This window comes from Dendronephthya gigantea, unplaced genomic scaffold (genome assembly GCF_004324835.1).
Source record: "Dendronephthya gigantea isolate DGI-Jeju-01 unplaced genomic scaffold, DenGig_1.0 000020F, whole genome shotgun sequence".
Taxonomy (NCBI): Eukaryota; Metazoa; Cnidaria; class Anthozoa; order Malacalcyonacea; family Nephtheidae; genus Dendronephthya; species Dendronephthya gigantea.
In genome coordinates this window covers 2129578-2149049 of record NW_021163030.1, presented here as the reverse complement: position 1 = coordinate 2149049, position 19472 = coordinate 2129578, and the positions used below count along the sequence as shown (strand labels likewise).

General features: G+C 36.2%; 4 protein-coding genes across 5 annotated transcripts; 1 reads left to right on the top strand and 3 right to left on the bottom strand.

Moving 5' to 3' along the window:
* The first annotated feature begins 74 nt into the window (after positions 1–74).
* LOC114521537 (CSC1-like protein ERD4) lies at positions 75–5371 on the top strand. Its single transcript, XM_028542005.1, has 13 exons — positions 75–924; positions 1001–1054; positions 1492–1584; positions 1659–1757; positions 2149–2351; positions 2652–2782; positions 3027–3115; positions 3217–3303; positions 3633–3853; positions 3999–4065; positions 4299–4480; positions 4676–4886; positions 5189–5371. The coding sequence occupies exons 1-13, from the start codon at positions 304–306 to the stop codon at positions 5369–5371; spliced, it is 2241 nt and encodes a 746-aa protein (XP_028397806.1). The 5' UTR covers positions 75–303.
* A 135-nt stretch (positions 5372–5506) lies between these two features.
* On the bottom strand, positions 5507–10625 carry LOC114521453 (CSC1-like protein ERD4). Of its 2 annotated transcripts, none has more exons than XM_028541908.1 (13): positions 9844–10625; positions 9262–9315; positions 8930–9022; positions 8723–8827; positions 8437–8642; positions 8171–8304; positions 7837–7925; positions 7558–7644; positions 7034–7254; positions 6869–6935; positions 6597–6778; positions 6283–6493; positions 5507–5928 (listed from the first exon to the last, which is right to left on the bottom strand). In XM_028541908.1, the coding sequence occupies exons 1-13, from the start codon at positions 10495–10497 to the stop codon at positions 5788–5790; spliced, it is 2244 nt and encodes a 747-aa protein (XP_028397709.1). In that variant the 5' UTR covers positions 10498–10625; the 3' UTR covers positions 5507–5787. The 2 variants fall into 2 exon arrangements, with proteins under 2 accessions (XP_028397709.1, XP_028397710.1); XM_028541909.1 differs by having other exon boundaries at positions 10414–10624.
* A 309-nt stretch (positions 10626–10934) lies between these two features.
* Positions 10935–15326, bottom strand: LOC114521606 (rab proteins geranylgeranyltransferase component A 1-like). The gene is made up of 7 exons (XM_028542097.1): positions 15257–15326; positions 14238–14304; positions 13916–13994; positions 13613–13716; positions 11775–13342; positions 11334–11491; positions 10935–11231 (listed from the first exon to the last, which is right to left on the bottom strand). Exons 1-7 carry the CDS (start codon positions 15303–15305, stop codon positions 11001–11003), a joined length of 2256 nt encoding a protein of 751 aa, XP_028397898.1. The 5' UTR covers positions 15306–15326; the 3' UTR covers positions 10935–11000.
* A 258-nt stretch (positions 15327–15584) lies between these two features.
* On the bottom strand, positions 15585–19190 carry LOC114521483 (monocarboxylate transporter 12-like). Its single transcript, XM_028541949.1, has 4 exons — positions 18940–19190; positions 17491–18050; positions 16128–16503; positions 15585–15884 (listed from the first exon to the last, which is right to left on the bottom strand). Exons 1-4 carry the CDS (start codon positions 19088–19090, stop codon positions 15628–15630), a joined length of 1344 nt encoding a protein of 447 aa, XP_028397750.1. The 5' UTR covers positions 19091–19190; the 3' UTR covers positions 15585–15627.
* Positions 19191–19472: the final 282 nt, after the last annotated feature.

The following is a 19472-nucleotide window of genomic DNA, read 5'->3' as shown; positions in this document are numbered from 1 at the left end:
TATACCTGCCTATATATGCAAATACATGCATGCATGTGCATCACAAAATTGACTTCATCAATTTTCATTCATTATTTTACTTAAAATGTTAATTGATGCTGCAAATCTTGTCAGTTCATGTATTCAGGTCGATTGCCGAGTTTAATATCAGACAAAAAGATTCATATGACATTGCTAGTCATGTGTTTTTTAAATTTTCGTTCCGTGGTTTTGTTGATAATAATAAAGATGTATATACCACCTGCTTGTGGTTTGTAAATCCCATCAAAGGTACAATTGTAGCATAAAGAAGAGAAAAACAAGATGTCGAATGCTACTGCTGAAGAGGCAATACAGGAGACCAGTATTAATTCATTTGTCTCTGCTTTTGTTGTGAATTTGCTAGCTGGACTTGCTGGATTTACCGCATTCTCTCTGATACGTTGTCGTTTTAAACATGTCTACCTGTCTAACTTCATTGTTCATACGACAAGACTCTTTTCAGAGTTATCTGAAACACAAGTGCAAATTTGGAATCGATTAAAACCTTCTACTTCCATTTATTCATGGCTTTCTCCCTGTTTCAAAACAACTGATGAGGAGATTTTTGACCTCGTTGGCTTTGACATATTTGTTTATCTCAGATTTATTCGTTTATGTTTAAAATTCTTTGCCATTATATTGCCTTACGGTTTACTGGTCCTTCTTCCCCTAAATATCAACGGTACTGCTGACCTAAAAGGAATGTCAAGCCTTACCATGGGAAATATAGAACTGAAATCTAATATGTACTGGGCTCATTTTGTTGGTGTGTGGATTTACTCTGTGATTATTTATTTTCTGCTTTATCGAGAATGGAAAACATTCACTCACTACCGTCAGATATACTTGAGGAAAGGCTACGAAGAACAATATAGTATTCTGGTAACCGATTTACCAGCATATGTAAGTAAAATTGTAAGGTTAACAGCGCGGTAAGTTTATATTTTGAGAGACTGACTATAATAGCATTCTTCTTTAGCTCCGAAATAACCAGAACCTTGACGAATTTTTAAAGAATGTTTTCCCAGGGAAAGTGAGTGCATTAAGCAATTATATATCTAATCTTATGCGCTATTTTGGAAGAAACTACCTACACTGGAAGCTCCATATTCACAGAGATATACGCCTATTCATGCAGTTTAAACAAAACATCACGAACTTTGTAATACCCTAAAAAGAAAAACAAGAAAATAGCAAAGTTTCGTCAGTTTCCCAGTTATGTACAAATATGTCTCGTTTAACTTCCCTATCGATCCCTAATTTCAATTTTCACACATTGAACTCATGCACATAACTTCGTGGATGTAAATATTAATGATAAACTCTCCTAAAATTTCTATTAGGTGATTTCAGCTTGTAGGTACACCACGTAAGTATTTAATACTGCATTTGCAGTATTAAAATAGTGGTGTACCTACAAGCTAAATTACTTACTGACTGTCACCATGCAAACATACAAGAATATTACAGGTGATTTCAGTTCACGTGTTTAAAGCTGTGCCAAGGTGGAGTGAACTAATTGATGCTCATGATGATATGATCTGGAAATATGAGCATGCTGAGGTAAGCATGCGCTAGTCTAGTCCTGGCTTGGCAAAGAAATATAATAGAAATTATTCAGACGTTGTTTTATATAGGCTTTGCACCAGCACAGCAATCAACGGCCAAGCCACAAAAAGTTTATTTTATTTGGCACGAAATACGATTCTATTACATTTTACGAGAGCAGATTAAAGGTAACAAAACTATATAACCATTAATTTGATTTAATTAAAGCCCTTCATGAATAATCCTCCGGTTAACATAAATTTATCTATACTTTTAATTGTACGAATATTTCAGTCTATGTTTCAATCTATGTTGTAACAATCTATACAAGGGACCGGTTGTACGAAAGTATCCATCTGATAGTGTTTTTTCTATCGCTTTTAAATCGTCCGTTGTTTGCAATAACTTTGATTAAATCTTAGTATTCCTAAATCGAGGATCGTCTTTAATAATTGTTGGTCTCAAAGGCCAAAGATCAAATTTTATAGCTTTTCGAGCATTTTTAGGACGGTTGGAAAAATCACTATCCAGCCTTCGTACCGACCCCAGGACCTTGAAAACTATTTTTTGTTTATTTAGCATCTACATGATAAAATGACATGTGAGCAAAACTTGTCTCACGCTTCACTACCAACGGCCGCAGTAACGTTCAAATCTCTTCAAGACGCTGCTATTGGTTTACAAACGTGTTGGAATAATTCTCCAGTGACGTCTTATGTAACTCAGGCTCCAGCCCCGTCCGATGTTATCTGGGAAAATATTGGCTTAGTCAAATACTACAGGTATACAAATATTTCTACACTTTCATGATAACAGTAATTAGAACTTATACTACAACTAAACTTATCCAAGCATTTCCAGTACTTATGAATATACTGAAGATAATGCATGGTAAGATATGTGTATCGCTTTTGAACTTGCATCGTACTGATATAAACGGTGCCAGACAGAGGTAACAGTGAACCATTACCAGATGACAATGCGTCAACATAGAGAACAATATTGACCATGGCTTACATTCTAGTTTGCTGTACCCGTGAAATTGTAGTTATTTTCAAAATTCAGAGAATTTCCATTTTCAGAACAATCCGTTACGTCATTGTTGCCATCTGTCTGTTCTTTCTTGTATTCTTCTGGAGTGTCCCTGTCTTGATTGTCTCATCAATGGTTTCATTGGATGCATTGCAAAAGAAGTTTTCGTTTCTTGAAGGAGGTAACCACGCCCGTTAAGTGTTAACCCCTTTTTAAATGTCAGTAATTGTTCTTTCTGTATTAACCTTTTTCGCGAGGCATACACAAATCACAACGTGGATTTTGTTGTTGAAAACCGTATACACGCAATTTTTTTACCATTAACTACAATAGAACTGAGAAATGAGAATATTCTCTGCAATAAGAGATGCCGGTGCAAATGCAATTTATGTCTAAGTGATTTCATAAAATGTTTATAATTATAGTGAACCGTCTTCCATATATTGTGAAAGGATTTATTGAAGGATTCTTAGCAACAATCGTTTTGGAAATTTTCTTTGCAATTCTTCCCGATGTAAGTTGATTTATAACAGCTAAGCTTAGTCATTAATACACAAATTCATTCAGCAAACGATCGACAAAGTTTGTGTTGCTAATTATTTTCTAATTTAACAGCTGATGGCGTATCTCGCTCGTGTTGAAGGAATTGTATCACGAAGTGGTGTTGCTGTGTCCTGCATTGGAAAGCTTTTCATATTTCAAGTATGTTTTTCATTACATTACATCATAGACGACTTGTTGTATTACTATATAGTCTATACTATATAAGAATTCAAGTGCATGTGGAAAATACAAGACACCATACAACTAGACACATGCCTGGAATGGTGCAATTTTTGCAACAATATGTAACCAACATAGGTTATATATTTATGAGTTTGTATGCCCACTATATAGGTGTATCCACAAAGTTTTCTATAATAATATCATAAAAAATACAAAAATGTCCGGAGAGTTATCTTGTGCACATTTTTTTTATGATTTTCCTTCCACAGAAATAATACTTAAATGACTTTTTGTTAACTTTATAGATTGTAAATAAATTTCTTGGCATTCTGTTCGGGGGTGCATTACTGTCAAGACTACATGATATTATTGATTATCCAACACGAATTCCTCAAATCCTCGCGGAGTCGATGCCAAGTATGGCGAACTTTTTTGTCAAAGTTATAATGCTTCGAACGTTTACGGGTTATCCAATGGAAATGCTTAGTTTGTTTCGTGTATTATTGGTGTCAATTAAACGGAAATGGTAAGTGGTTTACTAAAACAATTTAAATGTTATACCAAGCACCCAACGATTTTCTGAACAAATCTTTGCACATATAACCATACACTGACAGACATACCTGCATTAACAGATTACTAGAGATTGTGCTTAAAAATGACTGGTTTAGGTTTTGCAAGACTGCTCGTGAGAACAACGAAGCTTGGCAACCTCCTCCTGTGAGATATCCAGGAATGGTAAGTCAATGTAATACAAATGGAACACATTTATTTAGCTAACATGGCAAATTTTTTCATGGGCAACGACAGTACGACTGCATGAAACACATGTCCCACGAATCTGCAATATAGCTATATATTGCCAGCGCTGTAACTCGTATCAGATAACTACTTGAATCTAGTGGACGGTACAAGCATTGCCATCCAAAACATGATAGTTTATGTATTAATATCTTTTTCTTCTTCTTAAGTATGCAAACAATCTTTTTGTGTTCATCATTGGAATATCGTATTCTGTATTATCTCCAGTGGTTTTGGTTTTTGTTGTCATATATTTTGGTCTGGCCTATGTCGTCCGTTTTTACTGTCTCATTTACGTTCGCAAAACTTCATTCAAAGCTGGAGGTAAAATGTGGCCAAAGGTATTTAACAGGTGAGTATTTTCACCAGGACACAAAGAACTACAGACGTTATATGTTATGTTCTAGTAACGTACCTAATTCGTTGACAGTTTTTGCAGAAACTGAAAGATGTGGTGATTATATAGATCAGTAATCGAGAAGTCATTTAGAACAGCCAGGATTTTCGAACACTGTTTCAGTAATACAAGTTTTATTTTCGATTTTAGAATGATGATTGGTATATTCGTATTTCAATTGCTTATGGTTGGCGTATTTGGATTAAAAGAAAACCATCTCGTATCTTTGCTCTGCCTCCCTCTTCCTGTCTTATCATTTATGTTTTACAAATTTATACGTAATAACTTCGATCGTTCCACCGTCCACCTCAATCTTTCTCTGGCAAAAGAAATAAAGACACCCGAGAAGGAATTTCTGAAGGTATACAATACGAACTGACCAACACCTCGGCTTCTATGTGAATCATTTCCGTTCAAATAGCACGCTCAAAAAACGGATCTTGTGATAATGAGCTAATTTAAATATGACTAACATTTCTTTACGAGTTTGAACGGCCAATACATCCGACTTGCATGACATAGGGAAAATCCTGTATGGGTAGATCTTGGTCTACAATAGTATGAAGCGAGGCTGTTTATAGTCGTATTGCAAAATGTCATCAGTGAGTGTCGCCTTCAAGCTATGGCAAGGCAGTTAAATTAGAAATAATCTTTGTCGTTTAGATCGCTTCAGAAAAGTACAACAGGATTCAGCTGCCAGAGATGTTCGCACTGAGCACGGACAAGAAACAGCAAACGAACAAAGATGAACCATCGGAAGACGCTTTTAAAACGCCCAGAACAAGTCTGGAGGCAATTGAATTACAAGCAATTCATGACAGAAATCAACAGGGGCAACAAGTGTGAATCTGAATAGATCTATGTGTTTCGACGAAGCGTTAAGTACATGCAGTCGTTTGAAATGGCAGCTCTTGTATAACGAAAACCGTTCAAGATCTGCACTAAAAAAATACCAGTAAAGAATGATGAAGGACCTTAGCATAGTTAGCATATACACAAAACTTGAGCGTTTTTTATTTTCTATTAACATTTGTACGGTTTTATACAAATTTGTATTGAAGCTTTGACTTTGATAGCTTTGATGTAGGAATATTTTCCAACTCAGTGCTAACCTGTGTACTGATTTCTTGCGCCATTCAGGTTCTGTCTCAGAAAACAAGGAAGATGTTTTTCCTTTCATGAAATTTTACAATTGCACGTGTGCGTGTATTTATGTAGTGTCGTGTTTGCATGTTTTTATACTGTGTTGTATTTGCACGAGTTTAATCGTCTCCTGATAAAAGATTGTCTCTCTCCCCAGACTCTCGAACTTCCATTGATCGAAGTTTTTCCTGGTCTTCATCAGAGTCCTCATTTGGGAATTCAGGAATATTTTCGTTACGTTTGTACTGCTGGAATGTTTCCTTTAAAATTCAAATTTTAAGGTTACACATTAATTACCTAAATGATGAGAGAACGTTTCTTTATAATTTTCACTTTATTTTCATGAATGACAAACACAGTACACTGTATACATGCTCATGCGTATACAGGTGAACTGGCTGGTATGCGAGGTATGGTTTTCCCAGAATTACATCCAATCGAGTCATGGTTTCTGTTTGTTTGGAAAGATGCCCAAACCACTGTACTATTTCAAGATAAATCTAGGAAACAACTTCATCTCCTGGCCACCAGTAAAAATTTGTTTGTTTAAACAAAATGTTTCTTTATAACCTTAAATTTAGACATATCCTGCCATAATTTTTAATATTACTTACCTCTATTAAATCCGGGCTAAGATCACGTATTTTTGTACAAGACGTGAATGTCAGCGCAGCGCATTGTTTGGCGAACATCTGGTTCACGTTATACCAGAAAATTATACATATCACTAAGAGTGGAAGAATTAGAATAGGAAGGACTGCGTATTGTTTTAATCCAAACAAACCCATCATAAACAACAGAAACACAACAATTGACGCCATCATCCTACAATGAATACATTAAAGAAGAGGGTAAGAGAGGGTGATCAAGCATTGATTTAATATCAACCCACGTCTTAAGGTCATCGAATTTTGATAAATCATTTAACCTGTGAAATATAATTGGCCACATTTCTCCATCGCCCTCCCATTTCGGTACGTAAACGAACAATAATTGATTTAACCACGTGACATAACCAAATCCAAAATACAACATTGCAAATGGAATGACAAGCGGAGCGAGGACTGAGTACGAGATAGCAATGATGAATACCAATAAAATTTCGCCATACTATTTATAAAAAGAAATTCTTTGAATGTCGTGCAAAAAATACTGATTAAAACCGCAGAAAATAAAGTACAATTTGAAACTAAGCTGAACCTGTGTTGAATACCACATTTCAGGCGCCTCCCAGGATTCTTTTTCTTCTATTGCACTCTTTACCAAACTTTATAACAAAAGATAAGTTATTTACGAACTACTTGGAATTTAAGATAAATTAAGAATAAAAGCCATCTGAATCACAAGCTATGTATGAACACTTACAATTTTCTCTTGAAATTTATAAGAATAAGAGGAACGATTCTCAATAGCTCCATTCCAAAGATGGTTGTTGCTCGTAACATAATAAAATTGATGAAAAAATTCGCTGCAGATGGCATTTCTTTCGCCATAACTGATGGGATTTCTGACGGATGATCAAGTACCTCTGAAAGTCTTTCCAACATCGTATTTCCCAATATATATATCACGAACTGGTTTAACACCTTGAAGACATAATTAGGGCCCGAGTGTGAATTATTCATATATTTTTATAGCTATCAACTTTGCTGTTCTTATAGACTTAATCCCAGCCACATGATCGAGGTAGGGAAAGAAATTATACAACTATAAGTTACCGCCTCCGCTGTTGCTTTGAAATTTGTTTCATGGCCAAGGACGATAGGAAATTAGTAGCGATAATAGTACCTTTTTGACACAGTATACAGCCTTCCTTAGTAGCTTCATGCAGTGAGGGCTCGAATGAGGGTCTACTCTCTCAAGCTAATTCTTATAGCATCTCAACAAACCTTGAAAACAAAAAGCTTTTCCAGAACATCCTTTTGAATTTCACTATGCGTTTGAGTTCCCTTAATATAAGATAGAAACGCCAGTATCTAAAAAACAAAATATATTTCGTAAAAAATATCAATGCGTGCATGGCTCCATGCGTATAGTAATTGATAATCAATATTAGACATGATTGAGAAAAACATAGCACTAGAAACGATAGCTAGCTAGACGAATAAGAAAGGAGGCTTTAATTACTGTATCATAAATTATAGTTCATAAAACTTTGAAGAACGTACCATTGGCAGCAACGCAAAGAATGCAACTACAACAACAGTTGCCAGGAATCCTGAAATAAATCCCGTAGCAACAGGGCCGAGTTTCTCCACTAAACATTAAAAGGAAAATTAATAGGACAACTGCGAATTCATGTATGGACAATTAAAGTTTTATTGTAGAATAGAAAGAAATACATCAACGATATAACTTATAAGCACAATGGAAACGAGACTAAAACTAATGGACCTTTTCCGCGCGGATTGTACGATGTACCTACGTTACGCCCTACGTTTTGGAGTCTAATCTTTTTACTTGATAGAAGGAGAACTACGAGACGATTTTATAAATTCTTACAATTTTTAAGGAATGGTAGTTTTTCCTCCATTTTCTCAAAAGAGACCATGGCACTTGCAATACCAACAGGAACCGTCCAGAAAAAAATAAGTAAAAATTGTACAACGGTGTTCATCACCAGCGAAATGACAAACCTAAAAGCATCAATGCATCATCAACCTTATAAGTCTAAATAACATTAAAGTTACCATTAGATAATATGTAAGATTAGAAAACAATCTTACTATTATTATATAACATTTAAGTAAATTTCTTAGTCACCTCACCTAAGTCGTCTATCTCTTTTTAAATTTTCCCAAACAATGTCATCTTTTTCTGGACAAACTCTTGCTTGCATTTGATCTGTATAATGGTCCCATGCAAGGCCATATCCAGCAATGGCTGCCTCACGTTGGGATTTGTAGGCAACAAAACAATGATTTAAACTCTGATGTGAACAATTTCTTTCAGCCTCCAGCCCTCCTTTCAAATGCTTTAATGCAATGAAATACAGGAATTTGAAATTATCTGAAAAAATATCTGTAGCCAATAGATTATTTCCAAAATATCTACCTTTACTTCTTCTTGATAAAAAGATATACTGTCTACCATGGAACCAGTCATACCAAACATTTTCAGACGGTGTTTTGGCCTGATACCTGTTTTATGATATTCAGTCTGAGGAGGAAATAAAACAAGTTCAAATATTACAGATAATAAGGTAAGTATATTCCAATCATTAGGTTGTCCAGCTGGCAATTCAGTCAACATTCTACTTACATTTGCTGCAGCTAAACCCCTTTGTGCCTTCACATATTTTTTAATAAGTTTATTCCACTCTGTATCATCTTCTAGAACATACACATCTAAAGTCTAAAAAAATCACAAAGTAAGTACTAGTTTAGGAAAGTGACCTGAGTAAGACTCAAATGATTGGTAATCAAACATCTTGCAATGGTTTTACCAATCAAATATGAGGCAAAGCAACAAAATCAGAAAATTTTTTGAACAAGGTCATCATCATGAAACGGTAATTCAAGCAGGAAAATGATCTGGCAAATATTATAAAATAAAATAAATACAGCTGACATTTATACTTTGATAAAAGTTACCTGATCCGGAAAACGCTCAAGAACATAGTCCTTCATTCTGTCTTGACTTTGAAGCTGTATGTAAAATTAGACACAGTGAACAGGAATAATTATTGATTAGATCTAATTTTGTCAGATAACAGGCCGTCGACAAACTTTCATCAAGCATTGTGTAATTTGTCTGCAATTGTTTGAACACCCTACTCTATTCCAGAAAAGCCTAAAATCTACTAATCAAAATTTATAAAGTAACTATCAGGTTTTAAACAACCAGCACCAGATCTCTACAAGTTAGGATCAAATTGCATCCCTATATACTGCGGCCAAAATCTCTTTGTTGACTGCCCCGAACATTTCTTGTCAAAACACATTCATGAAATAATTTTTTTAAAGTAAAAATATAAGGATTGTTGTGTAAAAGCTGTATTAAAATAAATGTATTGGGTGCCAAGGTTCTTCAAATGAAAAATGCACCTATGGAATTTATACAACAACGTAAATGCTTGCAGCATAGGTAATAATCATGACTGTTGCACTTCACTAATTCTGCCAATATCAATAAGACTTGTTGTCCATTGTAATAAAACCTAAATTACATAATACCTCCTTCGGTATATCTTGTAACATTACAAGGTATCGATGATGATATTTATCCCCATTAGATAAACTTTGCTGCCGAAATCTCTGATATGCAACATACTCGCGATACAAGAAGTACAATATCACCAGAGTGTACATCCAAACTCCAATAAAATGTACCCATAACAAGCTGGACTTGGCTTTAACATTACCCATTGTTAGACGGTCTAGACCCGCAATCGAATCATCTGTATCAGACACTCCTCCGTGATAGTTTACAGGAAGAGCAACGATCAGTCCATAGGGTAAAATTATGATGGTAAATATAAAACACAAACGCAATAACCGGAGGAACATTAAAGCGTCAAGTCCTAAATACCGCAGTATTTCTTCATCTTTAACTTTTAAAGCTGGGACTAGCCAACCTAATAAATTATTTGGTAGTTTTCCAATTGAGGAGTCCAGTCCATTGAGAAGAAGCCGAGGAGTATACACTCGCGGGAATTTATGACGAAGAAGGAAGAATATCATAAGAGTCACAACAAGTAGAAATCCATTTGTTACAGATGTTACTATTAACGCTTTTGCGCTAACCTCTGGCGCCTTGCCTTCGTCTGTACTGTTACCAGTCGTAGAGACATTGCCCAAAAGCCCACTAGTCAAATCCTTAAAGAACATTTTCCTTTCTTCTGTCGACAAAAGTGATATATTTGCAAGCACAATATATGAAGAACACCATCAAGTCGACACGGCAATGCAAACTATTCTGTATGCTTGAGCAGTCGAGCGGGAGCTAGGAGACGTGTCATGCTCATTTGACTGCTGCTCATTGGCGCATACCCCCTGTGCACAAGAATACTCGTTGCTCATTATTTTTTTCATATTTCGTAGCAATTAGCAAAACAAATCTAAATTATCATCTAGAAAAAAATAATAAAATTCTTATAAAACGATACTGCAAGGCAGGTCACTCAAGGTTGTATAAAAATTGAATTAATTAAACCGCCACGGAGGGTGAAAAGATATGAACGTTATGTAATCCACTAAAAATCTGATAATAACATGTAATTCACAGAAATATAGAAATCATATTTCCTTCAATGAATACTTGTTATTAATTTATATTCCCTCGCCCCGTTTCCAGTAGTGCAACATATTATATTTATTTTTCATTCTTTAATTCATTTCTCTGGGTCGGTAGACTCGGTACTTGGTAGATCTCCAGGGTTAGAATCAGGTAATTCAGCACTATCTTCAGCTGAACATGGTTCTCCAATGGTAGGAGTTTCTTCATCATTAGCTTTTTCCTCCTTTGTGCAACTTCCAATATCATCCCATATAATGTCTTCCGGGTTAGGAACAGCTGGTAGGAAATCTTCATTCGGACATATGGAGGTGAAGATTTCTTTAGCCTAAATTCAAGAAATAAAACACCACATCAATATCATAGACAGCATTCATTCTTAATCATACTCGTCTTCAGATACCCCAACAATCAACATACAACACACTACCTCAAACATGGCATCTTCAAAATCCAAATGGGCTGAAGGTAACGACGTTACTCTAACATTTAGAGGAAGCTTATTGCTGTTTGTGGGAACACCGTTCTTCACATTGAAATAAACTGACCACAGCATGACTGGCTTTCCACTATCGTTGTCAGCTGCATCTGCGAAAAAATTATAAAATATGGACTTTAATCTTCTGGCACGCTTCTTTGAACGTCAATGTAATAACTTTAAGACTCGGATTATACAAATGTGAAAAAAACTGCCTGCCTCACGTTAGCCAAGCAAAGATTTTGATCTCATATTAGCCCAGTCAACAGGACTCCAAGCTTTCCTTAAGGATAATTAAGAGACCTATTCTGGATTCTAACGAGCAACATTTGCAACAAACCATCGTTGGTAACAAGGATGCAGAGATCAGCATTCCCTGCAGCATTCATTTACCTGGCGTGGTGAACAGGTCTTGTACATAAAAATTGAGATCTTCTAAAGCATTTACTACCGTTTCCGTAGTAAAATGAACAATGCAAAGGGATTCTGGACAAGCCATTGAAGATGGTGTAAGTTCAATAACACGCACAGGAGATCCATTTGAGCGACTTTGTAATGTAAGCATGCTGATATGTTCCCGTTCTGCTGGGCTTAGAGATTTATCTGTGATTACTATAGCTCGTGACGTCATACTCTCAGTAACTACGTCAAACATATCTGGTGCATAAGACGTCTCCATGATAAGCCATTTTGTTTTCAGCCGTTGGCCATCTTCAGAAATGACTGCCAGGCAATTCTTGTTATCCTCGTCGAGAACCAATGATTTGACATTCTTACGTAGACAGTATATTCCACCAAATACCGCAGACATACGACAGAACGCCTGTGGCAGTTCACCAGTACCATATAATGACCATAAAAATGGTGTGTTACCATAACGACCTAATGAACGCAGAAATTTCTGAGTCGCTTTCAATCCAGAGAGTGTGGACGTTGACGCGGGTACTCCAGCAATAGCATTAAGAATAATATACTGAAGGTTTGATGTGAGTTTACGAGATTTTAAGAATTCCATAAATGGTTTATCTTGAAAACTCTCGTACTCGCTCGGAGAATCTTCAAAAGTAGAACAAAATGTGATAAACCTCATCAAAGCACGCTTTTCTAGAACATTTATTAACTCGCTACTAAAAACATCGGATCGTGAGCAAGGAACATCTTCAATCTTGCCGTTCATCTTGGTCAATATACGACTGATTATTTTGAACTCAGCGTAGTGAGAAATGTTTGCATTGATCAAAGATTCTACCATCAAGCCACGAGAAAATAAAACTTTGGGAGAAAGATCAATGTTAAATTTTCGACTTTGTTTTGAAAAATCGTCGTGGGTCGAATTTTTGTCCAATTTCTTTGTGTTTTTTACTTTCCTCGTTTTAGCCCAACTAATGACGGTATCCACTGGAGATGACTCTTCTGGAGGTCTTTTATCTTCTTTATTCTTCTTATTTTCTGATTCAGGATTGATGTTTGAGCCAGCAACTTCGCTGACGTTACTTATGCCGCTATTACCACTTTCGTTCACACCATTTGTAATATCATTTCTCTGCCTATCTCCTGATTCTGGAGAGATGTTTGACCCAGTCACTTGGCTTTGGTTACTTTCTTCTACCCGTTCTGTAATATCTTTCCTTTCCCCTTTTCCATATTCAGGACTGGTATTTGACGTAATTACTTCGCCATCATTACTTCCTTCTACACATTTTATAAAGTCATTTCCCTGTCCATCTCCAGATTCTTGATGAATGTCTGGTCCAGTTACGTTGCTGGTGTCACTGTGTTCAGGAAAAACTGATGTGTTTGTTAATTCTGCAGGATCAGAGCCCAGTTTTGCTGCATTTGTAGGTTCACAAGGCATCAAGTTTTCACAGACACTGGCCACATTTTCCAAGTTCCCTTTTGAAGAATCAGATACAATAGTAGAGTTGTTTTTCCCATATTCTTTACTCTCCGGTTCTACCTTCCTATGTAGAAATTGCAAGTTTATTAAACTTAATGGTAAGTGTAGTTATAAAGAAAACAGTTGCCAGAAAACACCCTACTGTTTATTACATTACCAAGCACACACAGAATTTAGTATTTTCTTAAGTTCTCTACTATGATGATTTCTTGTTTAGCTATGCCGAAATCGAACTGCAAATTTTTCATCAAACATAAAAACAAATGCCAACAGGCCCTGAAAAATACTCCTTTTCATATCTCTGATCATTTCCGGAGCAATTGCATATTCATACCTTAAGTACGATTGTACTTCAATATTGGTGATTTTATTTCCACAAGAGGGGAAACAAACTTCCCCATTCACCACAGATTCAGGATTTCTACTATGTTCAGCTCCCTGTAAGGCAGAATTATAAATTTTAGGACATTAATATTTGAAGACAAGTTTAGTTGCTCATCAATGTATACTTACACAAAAGAATTTTTATTAATTTTACAACATATCTGAAGAGTGCTGGTATTATTCTTTTCAAGTATGTACTTTATCTATGCACTAGCTTTGATACTTTATGTAATATGCACTTATGCTCACTTACTCTTTCATTGTTTTCTTTAATCCATTCCAGTAAGTTATCAAAAGAAAAGGAAGCCCAGTAGCCTGAATAGTAGTCATTCCTGAACAATTTAGCAATTAAAAGTTTTTGTGCAAAAAATGTTCTCATCAAAGTTGACTTTCATGCAGTGTTTTAATGATGACCCTGGGGTAAACAACAGCACACAAACAATAATAGTGATTTAATATACAGTACATTAGAACTACTATATAAAGGAATTCTTTTGAAAACCAGGCCATCAAAATATTTCAATATACAATAGGTCATATTGTTAGAAAGAATTACAACATTTGTATATGTATACCTGTCCAAATGCAATATTTTAAAACCAATCCTTGAAAGGGCAGCAGCAACAACAGATTCTGGGAGACCTGGAATATGCAGGCTACTAACATATCATTGTGCAAACAACTATTATATTTATTGCTGGTTTATACCTGTCTAAACAGTTAAAACTTCTAAAAAAACATTTTGCAGGATTTGCATATTTGAAAATTAAAAACAATAGTTTTGCTTGAAACCAATTCCTGTCTAATGACTCCAGGGGCGCCGGAATATCGATAATAACGGAGGCAGATATTCATATATTCGTGTTCGCAGATCGTAAAAACAATCGATTTCAAAAGGAGTTAATAATGCAGAACACGAATATATGAATATCCGCCCCCGTTATTATCGATATTCCGGCGCCCCTGAATGACTCTGATCCTATTAACCTAAATATCAACCTTTCCTTAGCAAGTCCTGTTATCCACAATGAATCCCCCAAAGTATACAGGGTGTCCCAAAAAAAACGCAACCACTTAAATATGCAAGAATATTAATATTGTTCGGGTTTGCGCCATAGTTCAGCTAAAATGACTTTTAGCATTGTAAATGAAGGATTAAGAGCCATTTTCAATTCCCAGAGGTGCTTATCTATTGCGCTTTAGAGCTGTATTAATGTTCTGCATATTTAAGTGGTTGCTTTTTTTTGGGACACCCTGTATAATTTATCAATCACATGTTCAACTTCCAACATAAAAAGTAGTGGGATTCAATTCTTAAAAACTCACTGAAGCTGCTACCTGACCTATAATAATGTTTGGCTTATTTACTTGTCCAGTAATCTAGCAACTCTGACTTTTTGACTTTCTTGTGAGCCAAGAGGTCGAATTTCCCATTTTGGTTGGCCAAGGACTTTTGTTTTATTGGCCAAGTGAAGCTAAAATACCGCCCTTATTTTTTATGTTTATTCAACATATGATCACAGAACAATGAATAAATTCGTCTACTTAATATGGGATCTAATACAAATAAAATTTAAAAATTATTCTTTCAAACCTGTTCCTAAGATGATTGCATCATATTCTGATGGAAGGTCGTCCGCCATTTCTAATTTTTGATCACTCGTACTTCATGTAACGAGGTTTCAAAATAAGTGTCAGACTGTCAGTGGTTGAGGGCATATATGTTGAGGGTGATTGTGGCGACGGATGATTCAAGTACAAATTGTCCGACTTTTGACTCCCAGTCCCCTCCGCTTCTTACGCTCATGTGGTAAGAGTGACTGTGAGGTGCAGAGGTGGCAAAATATTTTGGTCGAAATAGGCATCCTCATATAAATATAATTTAATAGTTAATACCGATTGCAAGGTCGAGATTCCAAATCAGTTTCATTTATATCTTATAATAATATCAGTCATCATATATTTTTACACTGAAGTCTCGTAAGTTATTGTCTCTGGAATAATAAGTTTGTCATGAAAAAAACAAAGAGAATCCTTGACTCCTCTGGCTTCATCGCTTTCAATAACATAGGTTTTCCTTGCATTCCTCTTCTCTGACAACGACAAATGTTTTTCAACATTCACATGTGAACTTATAGCAAGAAATATAGCAGCTGTTATAGAAATCACAGTCATTATATATAGTGCATAACGAAAGTCTCCAGTAATGTCAAACAGCCAACCTATAACATGATTAGGGAGGATTAATAAAGCCAGTTGGCCCAGTTCACAACTTTACACAAACTTTCATCTTTTTATAAAGGAGCAAATAGGTAACTCATTTAACATTGCAGCCACAATTGCGTTTTTGCGTATGCCTGCATGGTTAGGCAGACTTGCATTTCAGTATTAATTTTCTCTGAGGATTGCAATGATCTGTCGTATCAACGGAGTTGCAAAAACACCTACAGTTCTAACGGACTTACCTAAAAATGGTGGTCCTGGTAAGCGTACCAATGCTACAATAAAATTTACCAAGCCAAACGCTTCATTGGTGGGGTAACCACTTGTAATTTCCACTACAACAACAGGATATGTAGACCACCAGACGCCCTCTACCAAGCCTACCAATGCCATGTACACCACAATCATTGGAAACGACTCCACAAACGAACAAAGTAAACTGCATACACCAAATATCACGCAGCATGTTAGACTGATCAATTTGATTTTCCCATGTTTTAAAGCTTTATCGCTCATGCGGCCAGTAAGTGAAGTTGCAACAAACATTGTCATTCCTTTAGAGATCGAAAACCATTTTGCCTTTGACAATGAATAGCCTAGCGTCATGCCGTAACGAACCTACATGGAATTATCAAATGAGTATTGCATTAATTTACTTTTAGTTGACATTTGATATGAACAATTAATGGCTGTTTTCACACTGGAGAAGCATAATGCGTCTGGACGCATATTGCGTCGTCTCTGGTTATTCGTCTTCAGTATAAAGTCGCCAACAGACGCATAATTTAATGTTCAGTTTTTCGTCTCAGAGACGCATAACCAACGATAGTTCGTCTAGACGGATAACGCGTCTGCCCGTGTGAAGACGGCACATAGACGAATAATTCTGGAAAATGAAACAGTAATAAAATAAACCAGAAATTCTAAGGGCCATATTCCACCGGCGCTTTTTCTTGGCGAAATGCGAAATATTTCGCCTGTTTCTTTTGAATTGTGAGTTGTGACCACTTGAATATAAATAATTCTGCTTGATTGTTCACAATTCAAAAGGAGCAGGCGAAATATTTCGCATTTTGCTTGAAAATTTCACCCGTGGAAGCAGGGCTTAATGTTATCTATTCGCGCGTGTTTTCATCGACTTATTCGTCTAATTAGTTGTCCCGCCTTTATACTAGACAAAAAATATTGAAGGCGCATTATGCGTCTCTAGTGTGAAAACGGCCAATTTATATTTCTGTATATACACAACTAATTTGATTTGTCAAATCTTGATGGTAGTTTTTTCTGCATTGTTTGAATGTTTGCTTTTTATACAATATCCCATTCATGCTGTTAATTAAAGTACAGAACCCAGCCTCGTACCCAGGCGCTTTGATAGTAAAAAAGATAATGTTGCAGACAGTTATTCTATAGAGGTCAGCTGAAAAAAACGCGAGTGTGCGGGGTTGCTAGGGGTGGTTTTGGCAGGGAAGCTCGCTAAACAAAACCACCCCATTTTTTCAGCTGACCTCTATATAATACCTGAATACAACGTTATATATATAAGTCAACCAATAGTGGACGGTTGAAAATGTAAAACACAGTAAAATGTAACTCTAAACTCACCATAAAAACATGCGGGATTGTAATACTTAACATTTGAAGCGCTATTCCAGCTAAACCAAGCGTGAACGTCTTGTCCTGCAATAACTCCAAATAAATTTTCTTTGTTGACTTCTCATTTTTGTGAGATTCGATGTTTGTGACTTGATCACGAGATACCAGGCCATAGCATACAATTACCGGTAAAAAAGCGAGCATACATAGAAAGGTGTTCTTATACCCTACTCCATCAAAAACAAACGGTAAAACAAATGAAACTACGACTGTTCCTAAAGCAGTAGCGCCGTAACGAATGCAAATTGCAGAACCATAATACTTGCTGAAATATTCCCGTTGTGTTGTTACAGATAGAGTGGAAATCATACTAATTGATAGTCCAATCGGAATTGAAAAGGTTAAGAAAATAATGTTCATGTTCTCAACGAATGGGGTAATAAGGAATGATAAACAGTAAAAGAAACATGAAATAAACATGCACCAACGAAACCCAAATCTGTTGTGAACAGAGACAACGACAGGAGCAAAACCAAATATGAGGAAGAAAACAATTGAACCAATCCATCCTGGAAAAAAAAATTACACTTCTATAATGATACGGTCGCAGTGGTGTAACTAAGATGCCCCCCACCCTAAGAATATTTGGTAATGTGGGAGCTCATCTTTTCATTAATCATGTTTTTTACTTGTGCTATCGTGTTTCTTCTCTATTCTGGTATAGACTATAGACCAATGGGGCACTAACGGCCCTAACGGCCCTAACGGCTGGGGCCCTAAGTTCTTGTCCTAATTCCACCTGACCTGACTGTAGACGCAAGTTTTAACTTATAGATACGAAATATATAGATCCGGACTATTTCACATCGTTTCATAGAAAACCCAGAAATCAGTTTGCTAATGTTAATCATCAAATTATGTAACCATACGTCTTGATTCACAGCTGACGGCAAGATTTGTCCTAGTCACTGACCTCGCATGCAACAATGATACAGTCTTATGTAGTGGCCAGTTAATAGTTCACAAGTCGAAGCAATTGCAATATTGTGATGGTGTTACTCTGAGTTATCAACCAGGCAAACTGAAAACTGATTAGCTTTTTTTCAGCATGCCCGGTTGATAACTTAGAATAGCACCATCGGCATCGCATTATTAATTCATATGCTAAATACACTCTTCTGAATCTTTGAAAAAATGCGGTAAAAAATCGGGGTTTTCCCCGCCATTGCGAGCGTTTATCCAGTAACACGAACGCTTATTTAAAAACTATTATGACCTTGTTCATATGAACGAACTTGACCTTGTAAACTGTGTCTGTATACACGGTAAAAATCATCTTACTGATTATTATTTTTACACATTTTTCCGAACTGTGGTGTAAAGCACCAGTAAAGGAAGTGTTGCGCAGACGAAAATATATTTCGCGAATTATTTATGACCAGAAGGAACACACAGTACCTCCTTTTGCGTTGCTTTCATTGTGGTGAACTATTAACACTGCTACAATAATCCCTGTCGAATCAGCTAAACCCAAGAGTAGGAAACAGGTAAGAGCAGTAATTGCCAAATAAAACCACGCAAACGGACCATCTTTCTGTAGCGCAGACATGACCACGAATTCAAGATCGTGGTTGTACGTGACCTAAATAGGTCTTCCCGTCTGTCAAAACATCTAGAGTCCTAACATCTGTAGCCTTGGCCCTGCTGCGTATGAGATAATGTCATTTTTGAAATGAATAAATAGACTGCTCTGAACAGTAGGAGGTCAAGAGAAAAAGAGCAACCATAGCACAGAAGTGCTAGTTCCTTTTCCTTTACGCAAAAATATAAACTTGCTAGATCCTGCCACGTTGTCATTCTCTGTGAGCTCTATCTAAGGAATAATTTAGTTTAACATAAGAAAACGCTAAGGGCTGCTTTACACTGTTGCGCTTTTTCTTTCCACTTTATACGCGTTTTTTATACGCACGTACATGTACGGAAAATTTTAA